The 27,536-nt window shown below is 38.3% G+C and overlaps 1 protein-coding gene across 2 annotated transcripts; it reads left to right on the forward strand.

Moving 5' to 3' along the window:
• Window positions 1–1,014: 1,014 nt before the first annotated feature.
• Window positions 1,015–27,536, forward strand: Tbc1d8-9 (TBC1 domain family member 8/9). Of its 2 annotated transcripts, none has more exons than XM_067134252.1 (24): window positions 1,015–1,179; window positions 5,559–5,728; window positions 6,393–6,569; window positions 7,013–7,109; window positions 7,842–8,028; window positions 8,168–8,244; window positions 9,015–9,068; window positions 10,295–10,378; window positions 10,785–10,905; window positions 11,529–11,746; window positions 13,545–13,636; window positions 14,579–14,691; window positions 15,108–15,264; window positions 16,140–16,343; window positions 17,207–17,465; window positions 18,983–19,098; window positions 19,947–20,077; window positions 20,958–21,146; window positions 21,890–22,087; window positions 23,571–23,730; window positions 24,335–24,469; window positions 25,058–25,234; window positions 25,707–25,780; window positions 26,187–27,536. In XM_067134252.1, the coding sequence occupies exons 1-24, from the start codon at window positions 1,136–1,138 to the stop codon at window positions 26,661–26,663; spliced, it is 3,711 nt and encodes a 1,236-aa protein (XP_066990353.1). In that variant the 5' UTR covers window positions 1,015–1,135; the 3' UTR covers window positions 26,664–27,536. The 2 variants fall into 2 exon arrangements, with proteins under 2 accessions (XP_066990353.1, XP_066990352.1); XM_067134251.1 differs by having other exon boundaries at window positions 1,021–1,179; window positions 13,515–13,636.

The following is a 27,536-nucleotide window of genomic DNA, read 5'->3' on the forward strand; positions in this document are numbered from 1 at the left end:
AATTACGAAGTTCGTTAAAAGCCTCGTTCGTTACTTAACGATCGTTCGGTGATTCCCAGATGCCAGAGTGTATTTCCTCTAATAAATCAATAATTACTAATAAATATGAGTAAAAGAACAATTAAAAATACACGAAGGTGAAAACTGAAATTGCTTCTACGTAGAAAAACGCATATTTGTCCTTCTCATTAATTATGATTCATGAATATTTGTTTAAACATTCCCGAGCAACAGATATCAAAGGGCCAATTAGAACCCCGATAAAAAAGATCTTAAGAGACATCCCACCAATCAAAATAAGGCTTAAAGGCTGTATATAAATAATTCAGGGCGAATAACACATTAATTCACTAATCAAAATAAGGCCAGAGACTGGATACAAGTGACTTGAACTAATGGAGTAGACTCTTTCTCCTAAACAAGTTCTGATAGAGAGAATGGCTGTGTCGGCCTAAATGATTTTGAAGTAAGACCTTTCAGTGATAATTATTAATTTTTTCATAATATGTTTAAAATAAACTTTGGCCAGTGTCCATTTATGGTGAAAATGTTCTTTAAAATCGTCCTGAATAAATGTTATGAGATTCAGAACCACTGTAAGATCCTTTTAAATACTGAAGAAGAAGAAGAATAATGACAATAATTATCATTGGATAATTAAAGCTTAGATGTATATTAACATATTACGAAAAATGAACGTATATAAGGTTTAGAATAAAACTAAGACCCTTTTAAACTGAATATGAACTCTATTTAAAAACTTATTAAAGAACAATATTGAAGAAAAAAGGAGTTTTTAATATTTAAAAACAACAAATCAAGCATAAATGAAAAATAAACATCTTGTGACGTCAGGCTTCACGTAAAATCCAACCAATCAGAAACTGGCTACGAGGCTCCTGGTGAAATACAACCAATCAGAGAGAAGCTATCGGGTTCTAAGTAAAATCCAACCAATGAGAGATCGGCTGCAAAGCTCTGGCTCAATCCTGACCAATCAGAGAGCGGCATCCGAGCTCCGCCTTCCACACCGAAAGTCAACAGATCGCAGATAAACATCCGGATGTGACAGTGATCAGCTGATCGTGAATAATGTCAGTCACATAAAGAAGTGCGCTGTTCATATCCATCCGAAATGTGGGTGAAGCCGGAGGAAGTGCTCATTTCCGGCGGGTTCTGGTTCGTATGACGTCACCTAACGTTTTTTTTTATTTTTTAATGGTGGGCAGACGCCCCCCCTCCTGCCCCCCATGTAAATAAACCATTCGGGGTATATACCTTTTTTTCCTCGTGAATATTTTTGATGTTCGCGATGTTGACGTCATTAGGATGTCATGGAAGGATGGTGTCCGCGTGGTTTCGCCTCCTAATGAATCCTCCGGGTCCTGCCATCCTGTCCGCAGGAGGATTCGTAGGGTTTGAAGTCCGGGCATCGTAGGCTGCCCCTGGTTACGTCAAGCCCACGGGGTAGGCTGGTTTTCGGGTGCTCGGTGGGGGCCAATGCTAAACCTACCTAACCCGTTTTGGGAATTTAGGGGGCCATTTTAAATCGTGGGGTTATAATTTATTTTTTTATGCTTAAAATTACAGATAAATATATAACCTTTCCTTTATCCTACGTGGGGCATTGTGCCCCGATTGTCAGGGGTGGGGCATTGGGTAAGATTGCTGGAATACTACCATACCCATCTAATTTGGCATCTACCAGTTTAAAAGCAAAATGGGTGCCGCATATAGCACCATCCCCATGAATGTAAAACCAAAAAGAATAGTAAATGTCATAAAAATGAACTAAAATGACAATAAACATTCCAGTCGGCAACTGGTGGGAACCAGGCCGTGGTCATAGTTTTCCGTTTTACTCCCCTAACTTAACCTAACCTATGATATTCTTCTCTGACTTGACGTGGGTGGGGCTTGCTCTGCCTTTCTTTGATATTATTGGCCATTTTTGAGATGGTTTATATTCCCCCCCCCCCCCCACCCCCAGTCTGCAGTTGCCCCAAAAGCCTTATAGCTCATTGAGGAGGCAACTCAAAGCAGATTTTTACAGCACGTTTGGGATGACAGGGTTAGGCTAACGTAGGATGGAACAAGACATTTTCAAGGTCGAGGATATGCTAGTGGCTAGGCCGCTAGAGCGTTGGGAATAATCCTGTCATGCTAGGATAAAGGAATCACTGACCTAGGATTGTGAAAAACGCAAAAATTTCAAATTCCACCACCTGGCTTTGAGGTTGTTATTCAGTGTGGGCTGTATTCAGTATATAACAAGGCAGTGGTACTGTTGAATGCGATCCGTGCGTCAGCTGCATTAATCTTGTAGAGAGTTTTCTCTATATTTCTGATTACTGCATTCTCTCTCTGGTACTACATCTGGCGAGTAACGTGCCGACGTGATTCATCTTCCGAAGGGAGAAGTCAATGTACGGGAATTTCGTGGTATGCAACATTCGGACTTAATCTCTTAGCGGAGACGTAAGATGATGGCCAGTGCTAACCTCAGAGTACATTGATAAACTAACATCCCAGTCATGGGAATAGTGTGTTTGAGTTTTGTAAGTTTTAGTTTGGTCAAAACTTTGTTCACACTTAGTCCTCTTTTGTTTTTGGTTATGTTAAGAATGCCAAAAACCATATAAAAACACAACAAAAGGAACCATAAACATAATGAATGAGAGGAACACTGCCTTTTAACATGAAGTGAGTTGTGAGCTGTGAGTACTTATTATTTTTCTGAAATGCTACATTAACTCAAAAGTTCTTTAAGAGATTGGGAGTCTTTAGAACTTTTGCTCCATTTTGGTGTGTGTGTGTGTGTGTGTTTTTCAGCTGCAACAAAGCATTGAGCCAATCATGTCAATTGGACACTGACTGTGGTTTAATCTAAACCTGGACATTCTAGAGATATTGCTGCTCATTTCTAATTTTGGTTGTGTAATGAAAAATATGCATACCCCATGCTTAGTCACATAATCCAGTTGTATCCAGAAAGTATCTGCTCATTTTGACAGTGTACGATTCAGAGGTCCGTACTGCGTTGGACTGCAACAAAAACTGATTATTTTGGAAATTTTTCATGCAATTTTTAAAAGTAAGTCATCCATTTGCAAGTTTGTAGATGACTTACATGTAGATTTCTAAGATGAGATCCTCTCCACGGTAGGACACAGATTACTATATTAGGTGAGGTTAGTTAGTTATAAATGATTTGTTTAACCAGACCTCTGAACCCTTTTAGGGTTCTTCTGGGGCTGGGATATTAGGTGAGGTAACTAAAACTTCTGCTGGTTAGTTCAGATTGTTGATTGTAAGGCTGGGAAGTTATTAGAATAGGATACAACTGTTTTAAGTTGCATTTTACCATGTTTTGATAACTTTCTTTTCATGGGGAGTGAGATTTACGTGTGAGGAGCGTGCACTGCGTTGTTTCCTGCCAAATTTCTCTTCTGTTTTGAGGGTATAACCTGTGATTTGCATAAATTTGAAAATAAATTGGTTTAAAATGTTTGCTAAGTGTGAGGAGTTGATTCTGGGGTCAAAACATGGACATGATGACTTAGCCAGTCTCCTCTTATGGGTTACCATACCTTTTAAGTACCCATGATTTCTCTCACGTAAGCATGTTATAGCATTTTCCTTTGTTAATTAAAACATTAGATCGTGCCTGACTATTTTCAAAGCTTCTGGAGGCTGGCTCTTCCGGTTTAATCTCAAGCATTGTTTTCCCAACTGGAAAGCTTACGACAAAGCTCAGGGTTTTCAGAGGAAGGTACCGATGAGTTTCCAAAGAGTGTGCAGATTTACATCCCAGTTTCTGAGTCTGTGACAACATCGGTTTGTTTATTTTTTTGCACTTCGGTCACCAAAACCCTGGCTGGCAAGTTGAGTGAGTTACATGGCCCTGATCTTTCCAAGCAATGTGGGACGGCCTTGTGTAGTGCAGTTAACTTGCGAAGTTAAGGACTTGAAACCTGCTCTGCCGGATAGCGGCCACTTGTCCTAACTTGGGTGTTTCATTAATAGACAGTGCAAGGACTTTTCAAGAATTTTTTTATCAGGCAACATTCAAAAATATATATTTTATGCCTTTATATTGATAAAAGTGATTATGTGGGCAAGGCTTTGTATTCTAAAAAGTAACTTTTATTGATACTGTAGTGTGTTTTTATAGTAAGACAAAGATATGTACCATATGGGCAGGGTTAGGACAAGATTTGATTTTAGTAATCACGAATTAAGTTTGATTGTACACACATCCAAATTCTTCATTAACGAGCACCCCATATGGCAACACAAGAATCAGCTGGATAACCAAGGGGTGGTGTACTGATGTTACCATTTGGTTCAAGGTCCTGAACTGTTTCTTTGTTCGTATGTTCACGATTAAGAAAATGCTCTGTACTGCTTATTGTAGTTTAAGATCTGAGTAATACCATTTATCCTGCTGTCATAATAAAGTATTTAGCATTCCATCTTTTCAGATTATTTCAGAACGTAATTCTGGAAAGTGATAGCCCCTCTATCAGTCCTTTTTGTAAAAAAAAAAATGGGAGAATGTTTTAGAGAATTAACTGTCGTTAGAAAAAGCTTTTTTGGTTTAGTGGTGCCCCGCTATCTGTAACGGTTGCATTTTTGATACTCTGCTATCTTTGAACTGATAAGATAATACACTAAGCTCCTGTGTTTAGGTTAATCGTGCATTTGTTATGAAAATTTGAGGGTGTCTCCCTATATACAGCCATTGTTTTCCCCCTTTTGATTAGACCTGTAGGCTTACAGGTAAACCGCTGGTTGCTATAGCAACCTAAAGATTAAAATGGTGTGTCCAAATAGACTAACTTTGGCCTTCAACTCTTGTTAAATTAGTATGCACGTTTTACCAGCATAAGACTGCTTTGTTTACGCTATTTTTCACAGCTATGATTTTTTTGTAGATTTAGAATTACTGTACTTTGCAACTGGATAGCAAGAATGTACTGTACATCACTATACTGAATTTATAGATCAGTCTTTCAAGTTAGGTCTTCAAGGCTTGACTCATTCAGTGAAATGAAATATAAATTGTATGTATTTTTTATCTTTTATTTTTGCCGTTGTATTTATGTAAAGTACCAGCAAGCTCTCTTAATAAAAAATTATTTTGCAGTAGAATTTTCTTATCTAATGTTTATAATGACTACTGTGTCTCCAGTATTTTAAAAATTTTGTATTTTTAGTAATTTTTCTTTCCTGATAAATGAACACCTCTTTTGCTATGACTGTTTATCTTCTGTAACTTCTTTCAAAGGAACACCATAGTCTTTGGAAGCTTGAATTTCAAGTCAATGGCCCCTTTGGTGGGCTTGTTGCATGTGAATAGGGGTTTATCTACTGAATAATAATACTGTACTGTAAGTCACAGCAGCTCAGTTAAGTTTCCAAAACGTCTATCGTATATTAAAATGAAAAGTAAAATGTCAATTTTATATTGAAATAAAGAAGTACAATATTTGATTGTTCTAATCAACTTTATCCTAAATTCGATATTTCTCTAATTCTTTTTCGTCCATCTGCAGGGACACAGAAGTTGCCAACACGTACTTTCTGCTGCAGCATCGGAAGGGGGCGGGTCATGGGTCTCGAGGCTTCGCAGGGATCCTCGTGGGAACGTTGGATTCGGTCTTCGACACCAAGCCGCCCCCATACCGAATTTTACATCAGACGCCTTCCGCAGAGTTGTACTACAGTAATTTGAATGGGTTTCTTGTATTTCGCGTTTTGGCTCCAGTAACGTAGGATGTACCAGCAACTGTGTGGCTGCCTGGGATCTGCTTGCAGTACAGACACCACCTTACTTACAAACATTCAGAGATACAAATGGGATCGCAAATTATAATTGTGTTCAGAGTGGTCCCCTCTGCCACCCATGAGTTCAGATTTTGTTTTGCGAGCCTATTCAGTACATACAGTACTTTATTGTGTTTTAGGATGAAAAAACATACAGTACTGTACTGTATTGACTTTATATCATACTGTAGTTAAATAGGCACGAAGAGCACAGTAACTAACTTAAAAAAAATTCACTATACAAACGGCCATCTGCAACGTAACTCTTTCGTAAGCAGGGTGGTGTCTGTAATTGTTTGTCTTCTTACCTTTATTGAAAGGTTAAACTATACCTTAAACATCAGGTGACAGTCTGATCTGCATTTTCATAATCACTGATACTTCGTACGTTGTTGGAATATCACATCATTTCTCGGAAACTGACAAAAAAGGAAAACAAAAATCATACCCTTAGAACTTGTTAGTAATATTTCACCTAGCGTCACTGATAGCTAATTCTTCATGACACCCAACTTACAAGGGTCTAAATATCTACTGTAGTCTCTTTTTGTATTTATTTTCAGTTGTTGCAGTCTCTCTGAAGAAGGAAGAGATTGATGAAAATTGGGTGTGGTTAGAGAGGAACCTCATGACGATTTTAGCAACGTTCGACAACGACGAGGACGTGACGGATTTCGTCCGTTGCAAGATCGAGTCGTTGGTCGCCAATTCGACGGTCACAGATCCGCATAGTACGCCAGGTGTGAAGTCTTTTGTAGATTCTGATTATTTAAAAGTGTCCCTGTTGGTATATTTCTTTTTTGACGTTTCTGGTGAATGCTACATTGTTCATTCCCTTGTAGGGGGTAGTGCTATTAGTGCTCCTTAAATGTTCACTGTAGGCATTACTTAGGGTTCTGTGCGGCATCTCTTCAGCCCTGAACTGCAACCCCTTTCATTCCTTTTACTGTACCTCCGTTTGTATCGTATTCTTCCATCTTACTTTCCACCCTCTCGTAACAGTTAGCTTCTTAGTGCAACTGCGAGGTTTTCCTCCTGTCAGACCTTTCAGACCTTTTACCCTCAATTTCCCTTTCGGCACTGAACGACCTCATCTTTCAAACCTAGCTACTCTCAATTTCCTCTCCAGCGATTCCATTCCATATGCTCTTCGTTGAAGCACATATTCTGCTTTCTGTTACAGATCCTGATTCGGAGACCTTCAAGGCAGTCTCTCATAAGTTTAAGAAGTTATTCAACTTGCCCGATGGCGAAAAACTGGTGAACTACTATTCGTGCAGGCAAGTATCAAGTGTTGTCGTGTTCAGCATGCAAAAATGTACACAGTACGTGGCTGTTATTACAGGGCACAGAGTAAATTACGAGACACCAGTGTCAGATTTTCTGGACCCAGTAGGACCAACATGAAGGCTTTCTTCTTTCTAGGAGGAAGGTAAACGTGATAGAAAGAAAATAGATCAAAATAAGACTGAAAGAGAAAAAAAGAATGATAGGGTAATCTTTTGTAGAAGGAGACTACAGAGCTCATGTTCAGATTTTCATAGAGTTCATAATATTAGTATGTAATATGATATGAAACTGGTAGACTTGCGTTTTGTATCTGTGGCTGAGATCCTGTTGAATAAGATAATTGTGCTCTGCATTTATTAGCATTTGAAGAAAAAATGTCATACGCGGATGAGACATGGAGATGTAATCTTTCTTCTAATTTTTATTGAAATTTGTTGAGAGATTCAAGCGCTTGCATTGTTGGAAAAGCAGAATTGGTTGATGGATAGATTTCTGGAATTATCCTCCTTAGGAAGTGGCTGTTATGATGATGTTTTCAGTTTGAAAGACCTTTCGCTGTTTTAAGTTAGGAAATGACAGAGGAACTTTAAGAAAATCTATATAAAAATTATTCATATACTGTAGTTGAATTGTGAAATGTTTTGCATATGCTAAGCTACCCAGATTTCATTATAAATGACTAAATATATACTATACCTATTTTCAACTCTGTCGTTTTGCAGCTATTGGCTGAACCGTCTTCCTCGCCAAGGGTGGCTGTATTTGAGCGTCAATTATCTCTGCTTCTACTCGTTCCTCTTGGGCAAAGAGACGAGGGTCATCGTGAGGTGGAGGGACGTCATCCTTTTGGACTGCACCAACGCTCTCATATTCCCTGACAGCATCCGGGTCTCGACTCGAGACCATGAGGTAAGAGTAAAGGTTCCCCCTGGTGTTTGAAAGTCATCGAACGGTACATTGACCGATAATGAAAATTGAAAAGAGAACGTATTTCGGCGATGACAGAAACTCTCGGTACTGATCGTTTTAACTTACTTCTTCCTTCCAGCACTACTTTTCCATGCTTCTCAGAAAGAAGGAGACGTACGAGTTGATGGAACAGTTGGCAAACATGGCGATGAAACAGTAAGTAACTCTGCGCTATGGTGGTTGCTATAGGTGGCACTGGTTTATCTCTTGAATTTAGTTGTCGGTGTGTTTTAGTGTTGACAGAATACTAAAAATACTTGATAGGTAATTGTTTTGTTGTGCGATCAAAGTCAGTCACATCCCCTATCATAAATATTACAAATTACTGTCAATGTTTTTATCATATTAATTAGATGAATGTACTGTACTTTTGAAAACCACGTACGTCTTAAGAAAATTACCAAAAGAATAATGCTATCCTTTGAATGCAGAATGTTACCTTATTGTGCACATGCAATGCATGGTACTATCTAAACAACTGTATCATCAAATGCAATGCAAAAGAAGAATGTTCTTTTAGAGGTTGATGACGCTACACTGCTTGTGCATGACAAGCCCCTTCGGTGGACATTAAATTTGAAATGCTGTAATAAGGTTTTGTGATGTGTTTTTCTTTTTAGTATGAAGTTATTTAATCTGACCACTTCGTTAAAATTAGAGTATCGTAAGGCTTTTCCAAAAGATATGTTACTAGTTGAGCCACCGTGCAAAGTGATGACCCCCACAGGATTGTTAAAAAAACTAATAATTCTTTTGGATGTGATGCCCACATATAAAAATCTATTAGTCAGTTTTGTTTGGAGGTTAAAAAAAGGATTTTTACAAGTTCCTATATTTAATTGTTAACTATCATAGAGTAAAGATTTATTTTTACTGAAAGTATCAAAGGAAGATAATATTCTTAAATTCTTTATTTTATTTTTCAGATTAATAAATGATGAAGAATTCACTGAAGACAAAGAATTGCTGACTAAAGTCAGGTAAGTTTGAATTCATGTAATGTCAAATTTTTTTAACAAGGGTGTTACACTATCAGTAATAATGCTTAATTGTTGACTGTGTACCAAAAGTCAAGTTATGTCATATAAAAGGAAATTGTTAGTTTGATACAAACAGAGAAACATAATTTTATAAAAGAATTATACTTTGTTTTACAACCTTTTGCTATATGCCAAGGTCACGTGTCCCTTCTGGTTAAGTACATGATATATACCCTGGATTGAAGCTTTCCATTGCGGGGATCTGGTTAGGATATACAAAATTGCTGCCACAGCAAAGAAAGGTCCCTATCATATTTTCATATTAAGCACAATCTAATTTTATTTGAATAAATATAGGTACTGTGTACGACAGTCATCATTTCAAACAAAAGTTGAAGGCCATATATAGGCAACACTTCGTAAGTACTACTGTACACAGAATTATTTTAAAGTAGTTGTTTCTCACACTTCAGATTTTGGAAAGGCAGCCACAGTAGTAAATTTTTTTGGAACATAGCTGAACTTAATTTGGATATGGTATTTGTTCAATGATATTTGTTTCTTACTGAGATATCGTTTCAGTTCCAGCTTCTGACATCCTGAGATTTCCTGTCTTGAACTTTTTTTTCCCGTTTTTATAACTTACAGAATTTCGTCTCTAGTCAATTTCCATCAAAGTTTGTTCATCGTTATGATACTGGGTTGCTTAAGATAGCTTCACAGGGCTTTCTGTATACCTGTATTCAGCAAAGAATATAGTATTTCTTTATTGTAAACCCATTTTAGTTTTCTGCAAAAGAAAACTATTGTGTCAGCTTTGTCCACGCTTTTTCTGTCCTCCCTCAGATCTTGAAAACTACTGAGGCAAGAGGGCTGCAAATTGGTATGTTGATCATCCACCCTCCAATCATCAAAAATACCAAGTTGCAGCCCTCTAGCCTCAATATTTTTTTATTTTATTTAAGGTTAAAGTTAGCCATAATTGTGCTTCTGGCAACGATATAGGATAGGCCACCACTGGGCTGTGGTTAAAGTTTCATGGGCTGTGGCTCATACAGCATTACACTGACACCACAGAAAGATAGATCTATTTTTGATGGCCTTTATTATACGATGTGGCGACTGTACAGAAAACTCGATTGCGCCGAAGAAACTTCGTCACATTCCAAGCCATTACCAGATATTTTTGCAAGGCACAAAGAACTATATTTTGTGTTTCCTTTCAGTAAGAAAATTCCCAAGAAGGCATCTTTCCTGAAGAGAGACCTGGACGCCAGAGCTCATTCGGACATGTACCGCAGTAAGTTCAGGTAAGGGCTGAATTCTGATTCAAGAAGAGCTTATTTCAAGCTAACTAATCAGGTACTGATGATTTTTAACATATTCTGTTATAATATATACAAGATTATTGTGATTAGTTTCATCTGGTAAGTAGATTTGCTGTTTGTTATAGAGAGTGCTATACTGTACGCTTTAATGATGATGATTTTGATAATTCAGCTTAGTTAGGCATACAGCTTGAATAAAATTCATTGTTGTGTGCCTTCTTCAAATGACTGTATGCCAACCCAGTGCCACAATAAAGTTATTGAATGCCTTAGTGTCCCCTTTGTTTCATTAAAGGACTAAAGTATGACTTGACTCTACAGGCAAATTCAGCACCGACACCTTTAACATTAACAAAAATAACTTGCAGAATGTCACTTCCATTACTAGGTTGCCTCTTAGTGAGAAGTTAGATGGGTCGACCACGTGTTTTCTGTGGGCCCCGTACAAGAAGTCCTACATCAGTGGAACTTTGTATGTCTCTCCGAGTTACATCTGTTTTGATAGCAAGGTGAGTAGTTTTATTTTTTCTGACTTGAGGACTTTTTATTTTGAATTAAATTTCATGTAGTAGGTTGCGTTTTCCATGCTAAAATATCAGGAACTTGAAAAAGTCTGTCAGAATCATAATGTGCAGTACAGTAATCACTTTGGTGTAAAGGCAAATAGTTTTATGCAAATTTATCTTAAGGTTTTTGTAAAGTTAATGTGGATTTTGAGTCTACAACATTTTAGTCCAAAAGTAAGAATGGATTTCATTTTTCCAGTCTCAAGACAGATGATAATCTTAATTGTTATTAATTCAATAGATTTTGATTCTAAAGTACTGTACTAGGGAAGGCCTTTTTATAGGATCATTATTATTATTATTATTCAGAAGATGAAACCTATTCATATGGAACAAGCCCACCAAAGGGGCCATTGACTTGAAATTCAAGCTTCCAAAGAATATGGTGCTCATTAGGAGGTAAGAGAAGGCAAAGAGACATACAGAAAGAAGAGATTTCACTTATTAAAAAGAAATAAGTTAGTAATTAAATAAACAGATAGAAACGTATGAAAAGGCGTACAGTATATTAATGCCTCCCTCAGTCAGCCATATTACGACAGCACGGTACATCGTCATTCTCACAGATTGCCAACCTGGTGAGCATCGTGTGTCCCCTACGAGAAGTGCTGAGCGTTGAGCGCATAGACAACATCAAAGGGAACAGCTCCGTTAAAAGGGCCCTGTTCCTCTGCACGACCCAGAGCAGTTCGAGCAACTCGTTTCTCTTCAACGACGTCGGCGACAGGGACTTCGTCATACGGAAGCTTTCCGAGATGCTGGGGAGAACCATTCCGACAAAGAAGTACGTGACAACACTTCCGTTTCTGCTAAACAAACTGTTGCCTGAGGTAGTCTTATGCCTCTGTTCAGAAAGAAGAGAATTTAATGACCACTTGAATAGTAATGGATATCTTTCTCAGTAAGGTTGAATTCCTTTGTGACTCATCTCTCCCCTTCAGTATGAAACATGATTCACCTCTCATTTCCCTTCCATTTTTCACGTTGTCCGGTACTTTGGGGTTTGTTCTCCGTCTTGTCTTTTCAGTGTTTATTTTTATTATCCGGATAAAATGTGTTCCATGCTGTACAGTAATGCAAACCTAAGTAATAAGTCTATCTAAGGGAGTGAGGTTTGGATGATCTTAACATTTATTTAATTTTAAAAACTTCAAATTGCTTGTGTCTACAATTCTTAGTACTTCTACATGACTGCTTGTGTCAACAATTCCTTGTATGTACTTTTAAATGGCTGCCTGTGTCAACAATTCCTTGTACTTCTACATGACTGCTTGTATCAAAATTCCATGTACTTCTACATGATTGCTTGTGTCAACAATTCCTTGAATGTTCTTTTAAATGGCTGTTTGTGTCAACAATTCCTTGTACTTCTACATGACTGCTTTATCAACAATTCCTTGTACTTCTACATGACTGCTTGTGTCAACAATTCCTTGCACTTTTAAATGGCTGTTTGTGTCAACAGTTTCTGTACTTTTAAATGGCTGCGTATGTCAACAGTTCCCTTTGCTTTAAATGGCTGTTTGTGTCATAAATTCCTTTTACTTGTGAATGGCTGCTTGTACCAGCAGTTCCTTGTACATTTAAATGGATGTTTGTGTCAACAATTCCTTGTACTACCTTTAAGTGACTCCCAACCATCATGTTTTCAGTACAGGAGTTGGAGGACGGAAGAGGTTTATATGTACAGGTATTCTAGAGTTCTGTAAACGTAAGAGGTCACTTGCAGAAGGGGTGACGATGGAAGTGTCAAGGCGTGTCCGCTGAAGTGGATGTCTGAATATAAGTGGAGGAACTGCCGAGCCTGTTCTCCTCTCAGAATGTTGATTTCAGAATAGAGAAGAAGTATTCTTTTAAGGTTAACTGTTTGCCTAGTACGGTATATACAGAGTATGAATGATTGAAAGGCAAGAAAAGATAGAGATAGAAAGTTGCAATAAGAAATGGGTAACATAGAAGGAAAGACGGATCAGAATGATTTTGTAGTGAGTTGGTCACATAGAGACAATGAAAGACAATATGCTGGTTTCTGATGTGTCAAATTTGGAAGTTGTAGGAGGAAATAGGAGAGTAAGATCAGAAAAATGATAGTAGGGAGAGTATTTAATGCACTTTCTCATTACAAAATTGTCTACGTAACTAAACTCCCGTTGATGTGAACCAAGTTTTTCACCCAAGGCTATCAGAAGTTTTCAGCACCCCAAGATTAAAACCTCCAAAACCCTCAGAGATTTACAGCCCACAGGTTGGGAACCCAATATGTGTGATGGAAGTAACTGCTGTGTATTTAAGTTAATTGATGGCAAAGTGCTGTGTACTTGAATTAATTGATGGCAAAATGTTTTAATCCTTTTTAAATGTTATAGACCAGTGAGAACAAATTGATAACTAAAAAACACCTTGCTTTTTGTGTTGCGTTGGCAGTATTTAGAGTTTATGACATACAGTACTTAAGTGCTTAGCATTGTTGATGTCTGTTGTTAAGAAAATGGCAGTGCATTGCTGATTTTCTCTTTTGAGTGATAATAACTCGAGTGACGTCTTTCTTGCAGTTGCGAGATGAATGTATTTTTCGTTTTTAGTGCTTTACCGGACAACATCGGCAGAAAACCTGGAACGCGCAGCAATTCCATCAGCGAGGAAAGGGTCGAATATTCAAGTCCGACCTCACAAAGTAAGTTGAGTTGCAGTGTTTGATTTTGTGATTTTGCCGTTAAAGTTTGATTACACAACTTCTTCCAGACTGGATTGATACCAGAGAATAAAAAAATAGATTGAGTTATTTATACATGCCTTATTGTCAACAAAAAACAGCCTACATCATTAAAGGTCATTCATATCTTCACTTACATTACCGTCAGTGTGCTTTCTTATTAAAATACATCCAGTCTCACAATCTTTTAATGCAACTTCCACCCATCAGAGTCCAACACAACCTTGCACCTTAATTTTTCACCTAAAGATAACCTCCATTTTTATTGTATTTGCATATGATTGAAGGTCAGTTGGAGAGTGTTGGCCTTCTATTTAAGGTCCTTGTTCAGTAAATTTAGGGAGTTTGAGTTCTGAAACACCATGCCACTTCTTGTAGATATGTAGTACATGATAAATAACATGGATATATGCCAAAGTATAGTCACAGCTACTATTATGCATGAACCAAGATTAATCATTTAAATTTCATTGGAGTTTTGGCTATATTCCCTGCTTAGCAACCCATTTTGCAAAAGCAGAACTGTTGTTCTCATATCCTTACAGGACATCCCTTTTTGGGGTGGGCTAGTGCCATAAGTGCACCTCATGCATTGCACTGTAGGCATTGCTAAAGAATGTTTGCAGTGCCCCTTTGGTCCCTAGCTGCAACCCCTTTCATTCCTTATACTGTACCTCTGTTCATATTCTCTCTCTTCCATCTTACTTCCCACCCTCTCCTAACAGTTTTTCAGTAGTGCAACTGCGAGGTTTTTTCTGTTACACCTTTCAAACCTTTTACTGTCGATTTCCATTCCACTGCTGAATGACCTCACAGGTCCCAGTGCTTGGCCTTTGGCCTAAATTCTATATTCATTCTGTTTCTACGGGACATCAGCTATGCCAACTCGTTGTTTATCTCCAGGTCCTCCAGGCAGCCAGGAAAATGGAGCCAGCAGCAATTCGGAGAGTCTGGAAGCTGAAACTATCATGCTGCCGTTGAGGACGTTGTGTATAGGACCCGAGGAAGACCTCGAGGTTGGTGTTTCCAGATTGCAGTATCTGGCTTACTTCCCTGAGAATAGCTCAGGACTTCATGACTTATTGTAATCTTTGGGTATAGAACAGTAAATTAATATTAATTTGTTTTTGATGTGACCAGCTGATTCATTGTTTGTCCAAAGATCTGGTGTCCATTACTGTAAGTTGAGGTACCTGTAGTCAGCTCCATGACGCTTGGTGGAGAACTCATGACTGGTGATTTAAAATTATATGTTCATTTGTAACTAAAAACTACAATGCACTCTTAACTTCCTGATTTCTTCACAATTTGTATATGCTTGTCACTACAAAGCCTAAGATATATTCATTCATAAATGTGGGAAAAAGTGACCAGTAGTTTCTATATGCACATGTTCGTAACTGACTCAAGCTTCTTATATTCAACTCCTCAGGAGGGGGAGCATGATAAACGGAAGCTAGCCCTGTGGGAACGACACTGGAATGAGTATGGCAGGGGCGTCACGATGTACAGAACTGTAGAAACGGCACGGCTCGTTTTGGAAGGATTGCCGGACGATATTAGGCCTGAGGTTTGGATGATATTTTCAGGTATGTTTTGATCTGTGTTGTTCAGTTGTATTCGTTTGCTGCCAAGTAACGAAGCCTCCTTAATAAGGCTTTGTGTGTGTAAGGTATCCATCTGTGGATGGGCAAACCGCTGCATTTCATAGTCGAGCACTGAACTGTCTCTGCTTAGGCCAGAATTCAGGTTGTCTGTGAGGCTGTCCTAGCTTATCAAGTCAGACCCAGTAGATAGTGATTAGAAAATTAGAAAATGTTTTGTGGGCTTTATGAGGTCCATATAATGAAATACAGTAATTGAGTTATTCAAGTCCCACACCCATTCTTTACCAGAAGGTCTTTCATTCCAGAAATTACAGTGTCTTCCTGGCAGTGTTATAGTGCCACAGTAAACTAAACCTCAACAAATTTTGTTTCGTACATAAAAGTGTCTGTTTTAAATAACTTTGTGCTTTGGCTCAAATTATTGATTGTTGTAAACATTTAAACTGGAAAAGAAAAGGTTAGATGAATTTGCTCAGGTAAGAGAAATCCTCTCAGTACAAGTAAGACCTCTATGTCTCCCGATTAATTCAATCTGCACTAAGCTTCACTCAAAAATACACTTTGCACCCAGTCAGAGGGGATTGAGGGCAGTGGTTCGATGTTTGGAAGATGTCAAAAATAAAAATGTTTGTGCATTTGCATAAACTTTCAGGGAGTATTTTAGTTTTATTATACAGTATTGTCTTTGTAAATTTTTTTTTTTGTAAGTCAAGTTGTTAGAAGACAATCTATACATGTTCTGTGGCATACGGAAGAGAAGAAACATGAAAAAACATGGAACAAAAATTAACGCAAAGATAATAAAACAAATGAAAAATTAAAATGCGAAAGTGCACTGTTCTCCATTGTTGTTCCAGGTGCCATAAATGAACAAGCAATGAACATCTCTCACTATGAACAAGCTGTGATCGCTGGACTGAAGAGGGGTGGCCCGGCGAACGACGAGATTGAGAGGGACCTCCACCGGTCGCTTCCAGAACATCCGGCCTTCCAGAGCGAAACGGGAATTTCTGCTCTCAGGCGTGTCCTCTGTGCCTACGCGTGGAGGAATCCTGCGATAGGTAGGCACTGATATTGGTTAATAATTTGAATTGTCTTTGTTTCACAGCCGTAGGAGGTTGCATGACAACTTCAGCAAGCAGAGGTTCGTGTTTCCTGCATAAGTGTTTCCCCTTATTCATAGTTTCTTTCTGTTATTTTCTTTCTGTGTTACCCATAACCATCTCTTACTTCTCTCAGATGAACGCCAAATTCTTTGGAAGCTTGGATTTCAGGTCGGTGGCCTCTGTAAGCTTCTTCCATATGAGTAGGGTTCATCCGCTGAATAATAATAATGTTGATAATACTAATAATTCATTACTAATTCAATGGTTTGTTATACGGAGGAGTTTTACTGCCAGAAATTTTGGACATTTTAATTGTGTGTGGTTTAAGAAGCTGTACTTCAAATGATGCAGAATAAAGTTAGTTAATAGAGATTTGTGTAAAACTTTATATTAGATTCACAGCATCTGGAATGATAGTGGTTGAGATTAGTAAAAGTCACAAAACATTTTAGCTGAACCTAATTGCTTTTACTTTGGCTGGGGTTAATTTCTTGATGTTGGTGACTGGGCATTCTTAACTGCTAAACTGTTCATTACTGTAGCAGAGCAAAACATGAATTAAATGAGTAAATGAATGAAAAGGAAGTAATGATTTGGTATTGCAATAATATATAGAAATCAGCTGATGCTAAATAAGTAGATTCAAAGGATACAATTGTACAGGCAGTCTCCACTTACTGGCTGCATTGGTTAACGGTTTATCTACACTATTTTCACTGATTTTTGGTTAGTGGCACTCAGCCGGGAACAGGATCCCCTCCGTTAACTGGTGACTGCCTTATCGTATTTTATTTTGAGACTTTTTTTTATCCTTACAGGATATTGTCAGGCGATGAACATTGTAGCGTCCGTTCTCTTAGTATACTGCAATGAGGAAGAAGCATTCTGGCTGCTGGCGGCACTAAGCGAACGCCTTCTTCCGGATTACTACAACACCAAGGTTGTCGGGGCCTTAGTTGATCAGGGAGTCCTCGAAGACCTCATTCTAGATCACCTACCGGACCTTCACGCCAAACTCTCGAGGCTCGGAATCATATCTTTGATATCGCTGTCGTGGTTCTTGACCCTCTTCTTAAGGTGCGTTTGTCCTTGTCTCTGCTTAGTTATGTCTGTGGTAAGGTGCCAAGGTCTTGTGTAAAAGGGCATATAATATCTTCTGTTTTCTCTGGATGTCATGCTACCTCCCATTCCCTGACTATTGCTTCTCAGCCATTTGCTTTATACAGCAATACCTCTCCCAATTGTGTTAATTTATTCCAGGACTTGCGACATAATTAAAAAATTACCGAGACACCCTACAGACCCCAGTAAGTAACACCATAACATCACTAATACAATGTCATTTGATAGTTCAACAGTTCTGGTGTCATTTTAATAAATTTATACATTTTAATTGATGTTAATGTATACAGAAAAAAAATAGCACTTGTACCCTATGGAGGATGAAGATATGCATTATCATAGAAGCCCCAAGACCTGGTACGGGCAATGCAGTACCCAAGAGCCAGGCACAAAATGGCACTTAGCGGCTCTTTCCCTCATGTATATCCTTACCGTTACGTTTTCTGGTTAGTTAGCACTGAATATATTCTGTTTTAATATTTCAATTTATTCCCCTTGTCTCCTTCTCATCTTGATCATATTCCAGCTATTATTTCCACTTCATTTAAGAATAAATCTTTTGGGCCAGCCAGTAGGTCTTTTAAATTTGTTCCAGTGACCTGATTAAACCATCTTTCAGTGACAATATAACCTCGACACAGAAAATCAAGGTGGTTGTTGTATTGGTTTTGTAAATCTTTGCTGATTTATGTTTGTTTTGCCCTATTCCCTCACCCCTCAGCGATATAACCAACCTCATTTTCAAAAAGAAGACATCGTGCTTACCCCATACAAACGGGGAAAGAGCACGTTAAAAGAAGAAGAAGAATTTGGGCCGGTGGGTCCATTCTGCCCCACTTGAAGCAAACCTTGATGCAGTGAAAGTATTTAGGGTGCTTTGAGATTTCTCCCAGCGTTGTTACTTTCTGCCATTTTGTCCAAATGTCTGTTCCATTTAACTTTCCACTCAGTTAGGTCTTGACTTTGTCAAAAGCACATTTTTCTTCATTGCTTTGTTATCCCTAGGCTAAGGGGACAGTTTCCATGCTGCAATTTCAGCTCTTTCTGTTGGAAGGATCATCTTCTGCTAAATGTTCCCTCACTTGGTCATGCCATTTAATCCTTTGACCTCCTGTTGAATTTCTACCTCTTCACTCTCTCCTCCTCTCTCATCCTAACCACATGCCCCTTCCATCCTAGTTGTGACTCTCTTATCGTATCAGTAATCTTTACCGCCCTGGAACTTCAAATTTCGTCGGTTCCAGCTTCTCAAACAACCTGAGGGGCTTTTTCAAAAACTAATCTTTCGTGCTTTGCACAAATGTCTGCCCTTTAGTCAACAGTTAATAAATGAATGTGAATTTGGCTTGTTTTCTTCTGTAGTTATTTTCTCTGGTGAAATATTTGTTTGAAATGATGATAAACTGTGGAATCCCACAAACTCGCTTGTTTTGGCATTTTGTTTACATCAGACCTCTTCTTTTATCATTCAGCGTGATGCCCTTCGAAGCAGCGGTTCACGTGGTCGACTGTTTCTTTTACGACGGCGCCCGTGTGATCTTCATGGTGGCCCTGGCTATCCTGAATGCCAACAAGGATGTTCTTGAAAGTAAGTGGATTTTGTTATTAGCCTTATTATTTTCATTATATTTACTTCATTATCTTTATCATGGTAAAGTACAGTGCACTGACAATGAATTCATACATATTCTTACAAAGATTGTTGCCTCTGGGAGCATTTGAAGAGTATGCGGAATTGTTTGAAGTTGTAGAGAAATGTAACATCAAAAAATAAAGGTGTTGAGTGCTTTTCATGACTTATGTACAGTAACTTTGACCCTATTACATATGACAGTAAAGATTTTTTCAGTTTCAGACTGAGACTTGTAATGCTGTGTATTCAACGCATAATTTTGAATAGCATGATATATTCAGTATTAAACAAAAACATGGCGCAGTTTGATTACAGATTCATTCACATGACAGAAAAAATGTAGCCCTGCAAAAACTTACCCAAACTAGCAAAAATACATTTGACCTGGACTAGACCAGCGATGTCGCTATGCAGCGAATTATACTAGACACAAAAGATCACATTTTGATACGCCATACTGGCTTTTGACAAAGGCAGACGAACACAAAACTAAATGCCCAAGAGAGTGGAAGAAAGGTAGTTAGTGGGGTGATGAATCAGTTAGGTTGGAAGTGAAGAAGCCAACTTGAAAGATTAGACAGACATGAGTCAGTCGCATTTGTTTCAGCATCTATGTTTAGCCCACTGACTGGATTATTCTGTTATGTATGAAATGTTTTTATTTTACTGAACAGACATCAGAGGAAATCTTACATCCACTATTCAGTTGAGGTGCCAATTCCTGACCACTGGGTGCTAGACCAACAGACTTATGTTATAAGATAACTAGTTACAGTATATCCGACACCAGTTCTCTGTTTCAGAATGTGATGATGAAGGGGAGGCCATGATGATATTATCCGAATACTTGAGCTCAATCACTGCCGCAAAGCTGAGGTACGGGAAGCGTAAAACCAGCGTCTGTGATGAAGCCGTAACTTCGGAAGGGGCTGAGGTAAATATCTGCTTTGTAGAATTGCTCTGTTATCTATGACTAAAGAAAAATAGAATAAAGGAAAGAGTCATAAATTGATGTGGGGACAATGCTTTATTTTCTATTCAGACTACAGAATTATTAACATAACACAGTGATGGTGTCTTGAAAATGATTGAAATATGTATTATTAATCTGTACCTGATTTTGTGATTTTTTCTATTCATTTTGCATGTTGAACAATTTTTTGTAAGATGAATAATGGGGAGTTATGCTCAAGTCCTAAATGTCTCCATGTGGAAAGTACCTTCTCCTGATGAGTTGAACTCTAAATAAATGACAGGGGAAAGAAAAAACTATTATTTTATTTTGTACTTTAACCAGACTTCTCAATTAGCATTCTTGACTCCTTCATCTTACTGTTGGACTAAATGCTTTATGTCTCTATATAGACACCACCCTTCTTACAAACGTTTGTATGTTGAAGAATTGTTTGTTTGTTGGTTACTGTACTCTTAATGCTTATTTAAGTACAGTATTATATAAATCAATACAGTACTGTACTTTTTTTTATTCTAAAACACAACGCAAAACAAAATTTGAACTTACGGAAGGCAAAAACAAAATTTTAATTTGAACGATTTGTTTGTATCTCTGAATGTTTGTAAGTTGAATGTTCATAAGTAAGGTGCAGTCTGTATTCTTATACTTATACATACTCATATTTTAAGTTAGTTACTGGAGTTTTGAAAGGTACCCAAGATAAGTAGCTTACAATATTTTCTTTGGGTAGATAGTGAAAAGATCTTGATGAAAAGTTCATGCTTGAAATTGTGTCACGACTCCGCTAGCCTATACAACCGTACATATATAGTTCTTGAGACAGTCTTCCTCTTTGCAGGCATCTGTGAACATTACTGACATTATTGAATCTGGATACAAAAACTACGGATTCATTACAAACGTCGCTATAGAGAGGTTACGAGTGAAGCATCGCCTCCGCGTTGTTCAGTTGCTCGAAGACACTGCTATGAAGAACACGCTGCGTACAGTGGGACCTGATTGCTTGCTGAGTGAAGAGGATTTAAGAGTAAGTAATGAGAGTTTTATATGTTTATGATGCTGTTATGTGTGTATAAGAGGCACAGTACAAAATTTTGGGCATTAAAAGAGAGGGGGGGCCAGGGAAGTGTACACCTTCATTCCAAAACCTGTACAGATTAGTAACATGACCTCGTTCTGATGCTGTGGGTTCTGATCCTGCTACAAATCTCAGAATTTCTTCATATTCTCGCATTCAGATCTCAGGGCTTAAAGTGACAAGCATATCCAAAAAGTGTATAGAATTTGAGAAGTTAAGAGGGCATTGTGGCTAGTAGAGTTACATATTTCATCAAAGTTCTGTGGACTGCACAGCCATAACAACAGCTGGAATTATTGCAATCCAAGTTCTCATGAACTTTATCTAGAGTGTCGTGCTTGGGCCAAAAAATTTCAAATGAACAGAACTGAAATTTTAGTTCAGCAACCCAAACTAAAACTTATGTTGTGGATGTAAGTTCATTTAAAGAATGGTCAGAATTCCTCAGCCTTTTCAGTTTTTTAATTATTAAGTTTCTAAGAATCTACACAAGATGTTTTTCCTCTTGAGACCTTAAAAAATTCAGTTCTTATGTGGGGAATTAGAACTTCCTTGCATTTAGGTTACACCATTGTGAAAAAATCAGTTTTATTTAAACCTTGTTAACATGTTTAACATATGTTAATGTGTACTGCAGAAGACATTTTTATATTTACTTATTTCAATTTCTTGCGAATGGACACATCTCCCAGGAACTAGTTGCATATGTTCGAGCAGAACAGATTCTAGGGGCGGACGATAAGGAAATCAGACAACGCAGTATGTCTGGGAATCAGCTGGGGCAAGAAGGATACGCGCTGGGTTACGAGACTTTTCGTCAACTGTTCTTGACTGCCTCTCCCTGGGGTCAGGGGGACAGAGCAGATTCTCTTGTCACGAGCATGTTCAACGTAAGTAATATTGTTGGTATTCAGTGGTCAGTGTTATACTGCATATAGGACCTTGGAGACCAGTCCTTTTGCTATTTTGAATAAGTTTTTTTAACAGGTTTGTGTTTGATTTTTATATCACCAATGTGAACTTGAGCGTACGTTATTATTTTCAAAAAAATATCTTGTCGGTTTGCCTAAAGAGGTAGAGATTTGAATCCAGTATTAACTTTAGTGAAGCCTTATATACTGTATTATGTAACGTTTTGTGTTGTTTCAGAATTATTCCACTTACTTTAGACTTCTTCCTTACAAACATTCTCATCCAGACTGTCTACGTTACGAACATTCCCACATCAAGTTTTTCATTTGTTGAATCAAATGATAAGTTTGTTTTCCTACCCCATACAGTATTGTGTATGCTCTTTGAATTCATGTACGGTCCGAACTCTTGGTTGTGCCAAAACCATCTGAGTCTTAGAGGTCTTGTTCTGTTATCTAGTCTCTAGGAGTCACATTCTCAAGATTGCATTTTGTTTGTACAGTAATTGTCACTTTTATAGAAGTATGTTCATGTTATGGGTCGATATTTTCCCTTAGGCAAAATGGCATTGGCTTTAGTATTGAATAAAGAGAAATGCACCAAAAATAAGGTAGAATTATTGGTAATGCTTCTTCCTATGTGTCTATTAGGGTGTTTAAGTGTCTGATTGGAAGTAAATGAGTTAGATTTTAGGAAAATAACAAGGGCCGTGAAATATTTTACAAGAGGTCTTGTAAAAAAGTATATCTTAGTTTTACCAGATCACTGAGCTGATTAACAGCTCTCCTAGAGAGGGCAGGCCTGAAGGATTAGACTTATTTTACGTGGCTAAGAACCAATTAGTTACCTAGCAACGGGACCTACAGCGTATTGTGGAATCGGAACCACATTATAGCGAGAAATGAATTTCTATCGTCAGAAATAAATTCCTCTAATTCTTCATTAGCCGGCCGGAGACTCTAACTCGGGCCTAGCGAGTGCTAGCCAACAACTCTACCGACTCGCCCAATGAGGAACTGAGAGATCTTGTAACGTATACAAAGGGATGCATAAGCTGTCAGGAAGGGGCTGAGAGAGAAAACATGAAACTGAAGTACGCCGTTGCATTAAAAGGAAAAGTGCTTTGGAGTATGTGAGTGGCGGATTTTTGCTGATGATACGATGTTGGCAAAAGCTTTGGAAAATCTGTTTAGAGGAGATAGGGAGTGGCTGTGACTTAGCGTAAGGTAATAGTGGCAAAGAGAAATTAGAAAGCCATTTTGGGTAAATGTAACATGTTAAGATAAGAGAATAGGTAAGTCACTTAGCAGATGAAACGTGAAAGGTTCGTATTTTCCCATTCAACCCATCACAAATACAGCATTAACAAGACATAATATTGCATTAAATTAGCCACAAATAAGAGTTCTTTATTTTGTACTTTAAGCAAAGTCTTTTGTATCTTTATTTTGTACCTTTCAGATGTTAGATGTTGACGGATCCCACATGCTCAGTTTCCGATCGGTCGCTTGGCTGTACGGTGTGTTGTGCGTTGGAGATTTTGCAAGAAAGCTCCGCTTATTTTACTACTTGCATCTAGCCTTTCCGCCGAGTTTGGATGATGTAGATACTGTAAAAAGGGGTAAGAATACCTTTTTTCAAGGTGGGATTATTTTGAACAATAACAGCCCAGTTTTTTAATATATTGAGTAACTATGTTATCGTGTGTATTAATAATATTTTATCAACCTTGTCATTGAGTAGGTTGTACTGTAGTTTATAATAGCACACAATAGGTAATCATTATGATATTAAAGAATAGTTTTTAGGGAAATTTGCCAGTTTTAAGTTGAATCATGGGGATTGCCTTATGTTATCTATTTAAGAAGTATTGTAATTGTAAACTTTCCAGAATGTCTTTTGAGAAAGTGTTTCCTTTTCGTTACTTGTAGATAATCTTTCCATAAATTGGGAAGAGTTTGAGTTGTCTATAAGGAATAATAAAGTTTCAGAGAACTGGTTTTCCGTCCACTGATAATCTGAGAATTATCAGCTCATATTGTGCAACAGATAATGTCGGTTGGGTAGGCTTACAAAAGCTATTAAATTATATGTACATATCTTAATATAGTAATGCAAATTTTCTTCTGTACTTAAACGTTAATGAGATTATAAGAAGTAAGCTCTGTGAATTGCAGTCAAGCGTAATCATTTGAATAACTACATATCTTCCTGACCTCCCGCAGAGGAAGTGGAAGAAGAAGCCGCAGTCGAGGCCGAAGAGTATTTCGATGTCATTGAGGAGGACTTTGGCAAAGGCAAACTGGACCTTAGTATATCCGATGAGGAGAGGCTCTCTGCTAATAATTCCCCTAAGAAAGGTAATGGTGTTTAGGTGATATGATACAGATTTGAAAGGATTTGACGTACCTATGTGTGTTGCAGTACAGATTGTCATTTTTATTATTAGCTTTATTAGGTGGTTTGCTCCCGTGATGCATTTGCAGGCATTACTTAAGGTTCTTTGCAGCGACCATTCGGTCACTAGCTGCAACCCCTCTCGTTCCTTTTGCTGTACCTCTGTTCATAATCTCTTTATTCCAACTTATTTTTCACCGTCTGCTAATAATTGATTACAGTGCAACTGCGAGGTTTTCCTCCTGGTAGACCTTTAAAACTTTTTCACTCATGCAATATAAACATTTATACGTAGAAAAAGTCCAGCTATGAAAAAATTGTACTTTATTGGCGAGTTTAACAAAAGAAGTGATCGTTCAGTTTTAGACTGCAATAGAACATTGAACAAAATTAACTGGATGATGATGAAAGTAAGAGGCTAGCTTATCATAATCTGTGTACTAGTGTTGCTCGTCAGATCATTAATTAAGAAGGATGATTGTAAACAGACTTTACCATTGTGTTTCATGGAATTGATATATGACTATGTTTCCCCTCTCTTGCTCTCAAAGTATACAAGGATGACCTGACTGGTCTAGCCACCATCCACAATCGGGATTATCGGAAGTATGAGCAGCGCTTCTTGCCGCCCATGAATCAGGAGCAGTTCATCAACATGTGGCGAACTGTTTACAGTTTCTTCGCCCTGGAAACAAACCAGGAAATCTTCACCTCGCTCTCGAGAGTTGGTATGTATCGAGATTTGTTGAAATTACTTTTTAAGAATAGAATTCTCTTTGTTGCGTGGGTCTTACTCCGTGAGGTCCCCGTAGCAGGGCAGTGCCATCAGTGCACGTCGTGCGGTGCACTGTAGGCATTGCTTAAGGTTCTTTGCAGTGTCCTTTCGGCCCCTAGCTGCAGCCCCTTTCACTCCTTTTACTGTACCTCAGTTCATGTCCTCTTGATTCCATCTTCCTTTTCACCCCCTTCTAACAATTTACTCATTGTGCAACCACGAGGTGCTCCTCCAGTTCCACCTTTCGAACCTTTTCACTGTCAGTTCACATTTCAGCGTTGAAATGACCTCATAGGTCGCAGTGCATGGCCTTTGGTCTAAATATTCTATTCCATTCTGTTCTGTGAGGTAGTAGTTTGATGGCTTGAGATACATTGAAATGACTTTTCCAGTGCTGTCAACTGAGTGACTGTATTCTCTTCCAGGAACGTTACTTCTGCAGATTGGTGAGGTGGGACGAAGAGTTAAGGAATGTGCTTCAAGAAGCATCAGTGAAAGTGTAAGTGGGGTTGAAAGGGTGATTTCTAGTCAGAAATATGATAAATAAATAATTTCAAGTAATTGATTGGTTTAGGTGTTATTATTTACAATTCAGGAGTTTGTTACTTTTACTAGTAAATAGCACATAAGTAAAACACTCTTATACATATTTATAATGTTGTGGAATTGGTTACAACATACTATATATTGTTAAATTTACCTGTAATTAAGTCGCGCAAGTAATTGACAAAATGTTTAATGCTAGTTTCCTTCTTTGTGATTTACCTCGACAGTTATCTGATTTTAAAGATATAAGCCATTGGGAAGTAAAGTCACTATTTGTATAAGACAATATATCGTATGTATATTAGTATTCATTACATTGAGATACGTATGGTAACGTGAGTGTGTATTTTTTCCACCAGGCAACACCTACTGACAGCAGTATCAACACAGATACAAGTTCAGAATCATCCAAAAAGGTTTCTACACTCGATTCTCTCATGCCTTCGGAACTTAGCAGTGCGTGTACCCAAGCACCAGACAAGCCATTGTCGACGGACGAAACCGAGAGAAAGGCACGGGAACTGGACGTGTCTCACCTCATGAGCGTTCCCAGTGCCGAGTACAGCCTGCAAAAGTCACCGGATGACGAGAGCAGCGACAGAGAGACGGACAGTGTGTCCAGTACCTCTAACGTCCACTCGTCCTCTTCTGCGTCGCATTCTGAACTAGAGTGGAGCATTTCTTTCGAACAGTTCTTGGCGAACGTGGCCAACGAAGAGAGACTAGTGAGCTTCTTCGAGAGGTCGTTCAGTCTGGCCGAAGAGGTTCAAAAGCTCAGGAAACGGCAGGCGGTCAGCACGAACGGGAACTTCTCCACGGCCACCACTCCTTCCTAACTGATTGTTTTGATAACAAGTAGAAAGATCTGTATATTGTATGTTGGTAATGGAAGACATACTTTAGGCGACGTGACGTAAAGACACTCGGCAGTTTTCACGGAAACTTTTTATACTTGTGACTTAGAAGTAAGGCAGTTTATCATTCCTTGTATATTACCGTAGTTTTAGTGATGTTTTACATAAAGCATATATTTCATAGTTGTGGGAAAATCACTTTGGTGTTTTAAAAAGGGCCATCAACTGGCAGTGCAAAGATTGATGTCATGTTGACCATGGCAGTTGCTCAAGGCATTGGTTCTGTTTTAGACGTGGTGTGATGCAGGAACCTTCTGATGAAGAAACATGATTCATTCGAGAAAAACGTAGCTGGATTTATATAACTATATGTACTTGTTTTAGTATCGCGTGATTTGATTTGATTTTACGAAACTTGTCAAGCCAAGCACCATGGCACTTTTGGCCATTCAGCGGCCAAGACAGCCAAAAGAGGGAGTTCGAGAGGATGGACAGCAGGAGAAAGAGATCCAGAAGTAACAGTCAGAGGTGTTGGACAGCAAGATTGAAGAAAGGAAGTAGGAATGGGGGTAAAGTAAAAGGCTAAAAAGTGGGTACGGCTAGGGGCCGAAAGGACGCCGCGAACACCCTTTAGTAATGCCTACTGTTCATCATGTGAGGTGCACTGACAGCACTGTTCCCCCCCCCTACAAGAGCTTAGCATTGCAACAATTTGCAAATTAATTTAATGTGAGTTCTTGTCATAATATACAGTATACTGTAGGCATTACGTTTATTGGTTTTTGGTTATACAGTACACATATAATACCACTATCCTCTTTCCTCTATATTCTTCTAGAACAGAACACAAAGAAA

Source organism: Macrobrachium rosenbergii, chromosome 35, assembly GCF_040412425.1.
Source record: "Macrobrachium rosenbergii isolate ZJJX-2024 chromosome 35, ASM4041242v1, whole genome shotgun sequence".
Taxonomy (NCBI): domain Eukaryota; kingdom Metazoa; phylum Arthropoda; class Malacostraca; order Decapoda; family Palaemonidae; genus Macrobrachium; species Macrobrachium rosenbergii.

What these genes read in the sequence shown, in the direction of transcription:
- Tbc1d8-9 (XM_067134251.1), top strand. Translation starts at nt 1,136, where the DNA reads ATGTGGGTGAAGCCGGAGGAAGTGCTCATTTCCGGCGGGTTCTG. An exon ending in TCTCGACTCGAGACCATGAG is followed by an intron (nt 8,029 to 8,167) that starts GTAAGAGTAAAG and finishes TCTTCCTTCCAG; the next exon opens with CACTACTTTTCCATGCTTCT. An exon ending in CAACAAGGATGTTCTTGAAA is followed by an intron (nt 19,099 to 19,946) that starts GTAAGTGGATTT and finishes TCTCTGTTTCAG; the next exon opens with AATGTGATGATGAAGGGGAG.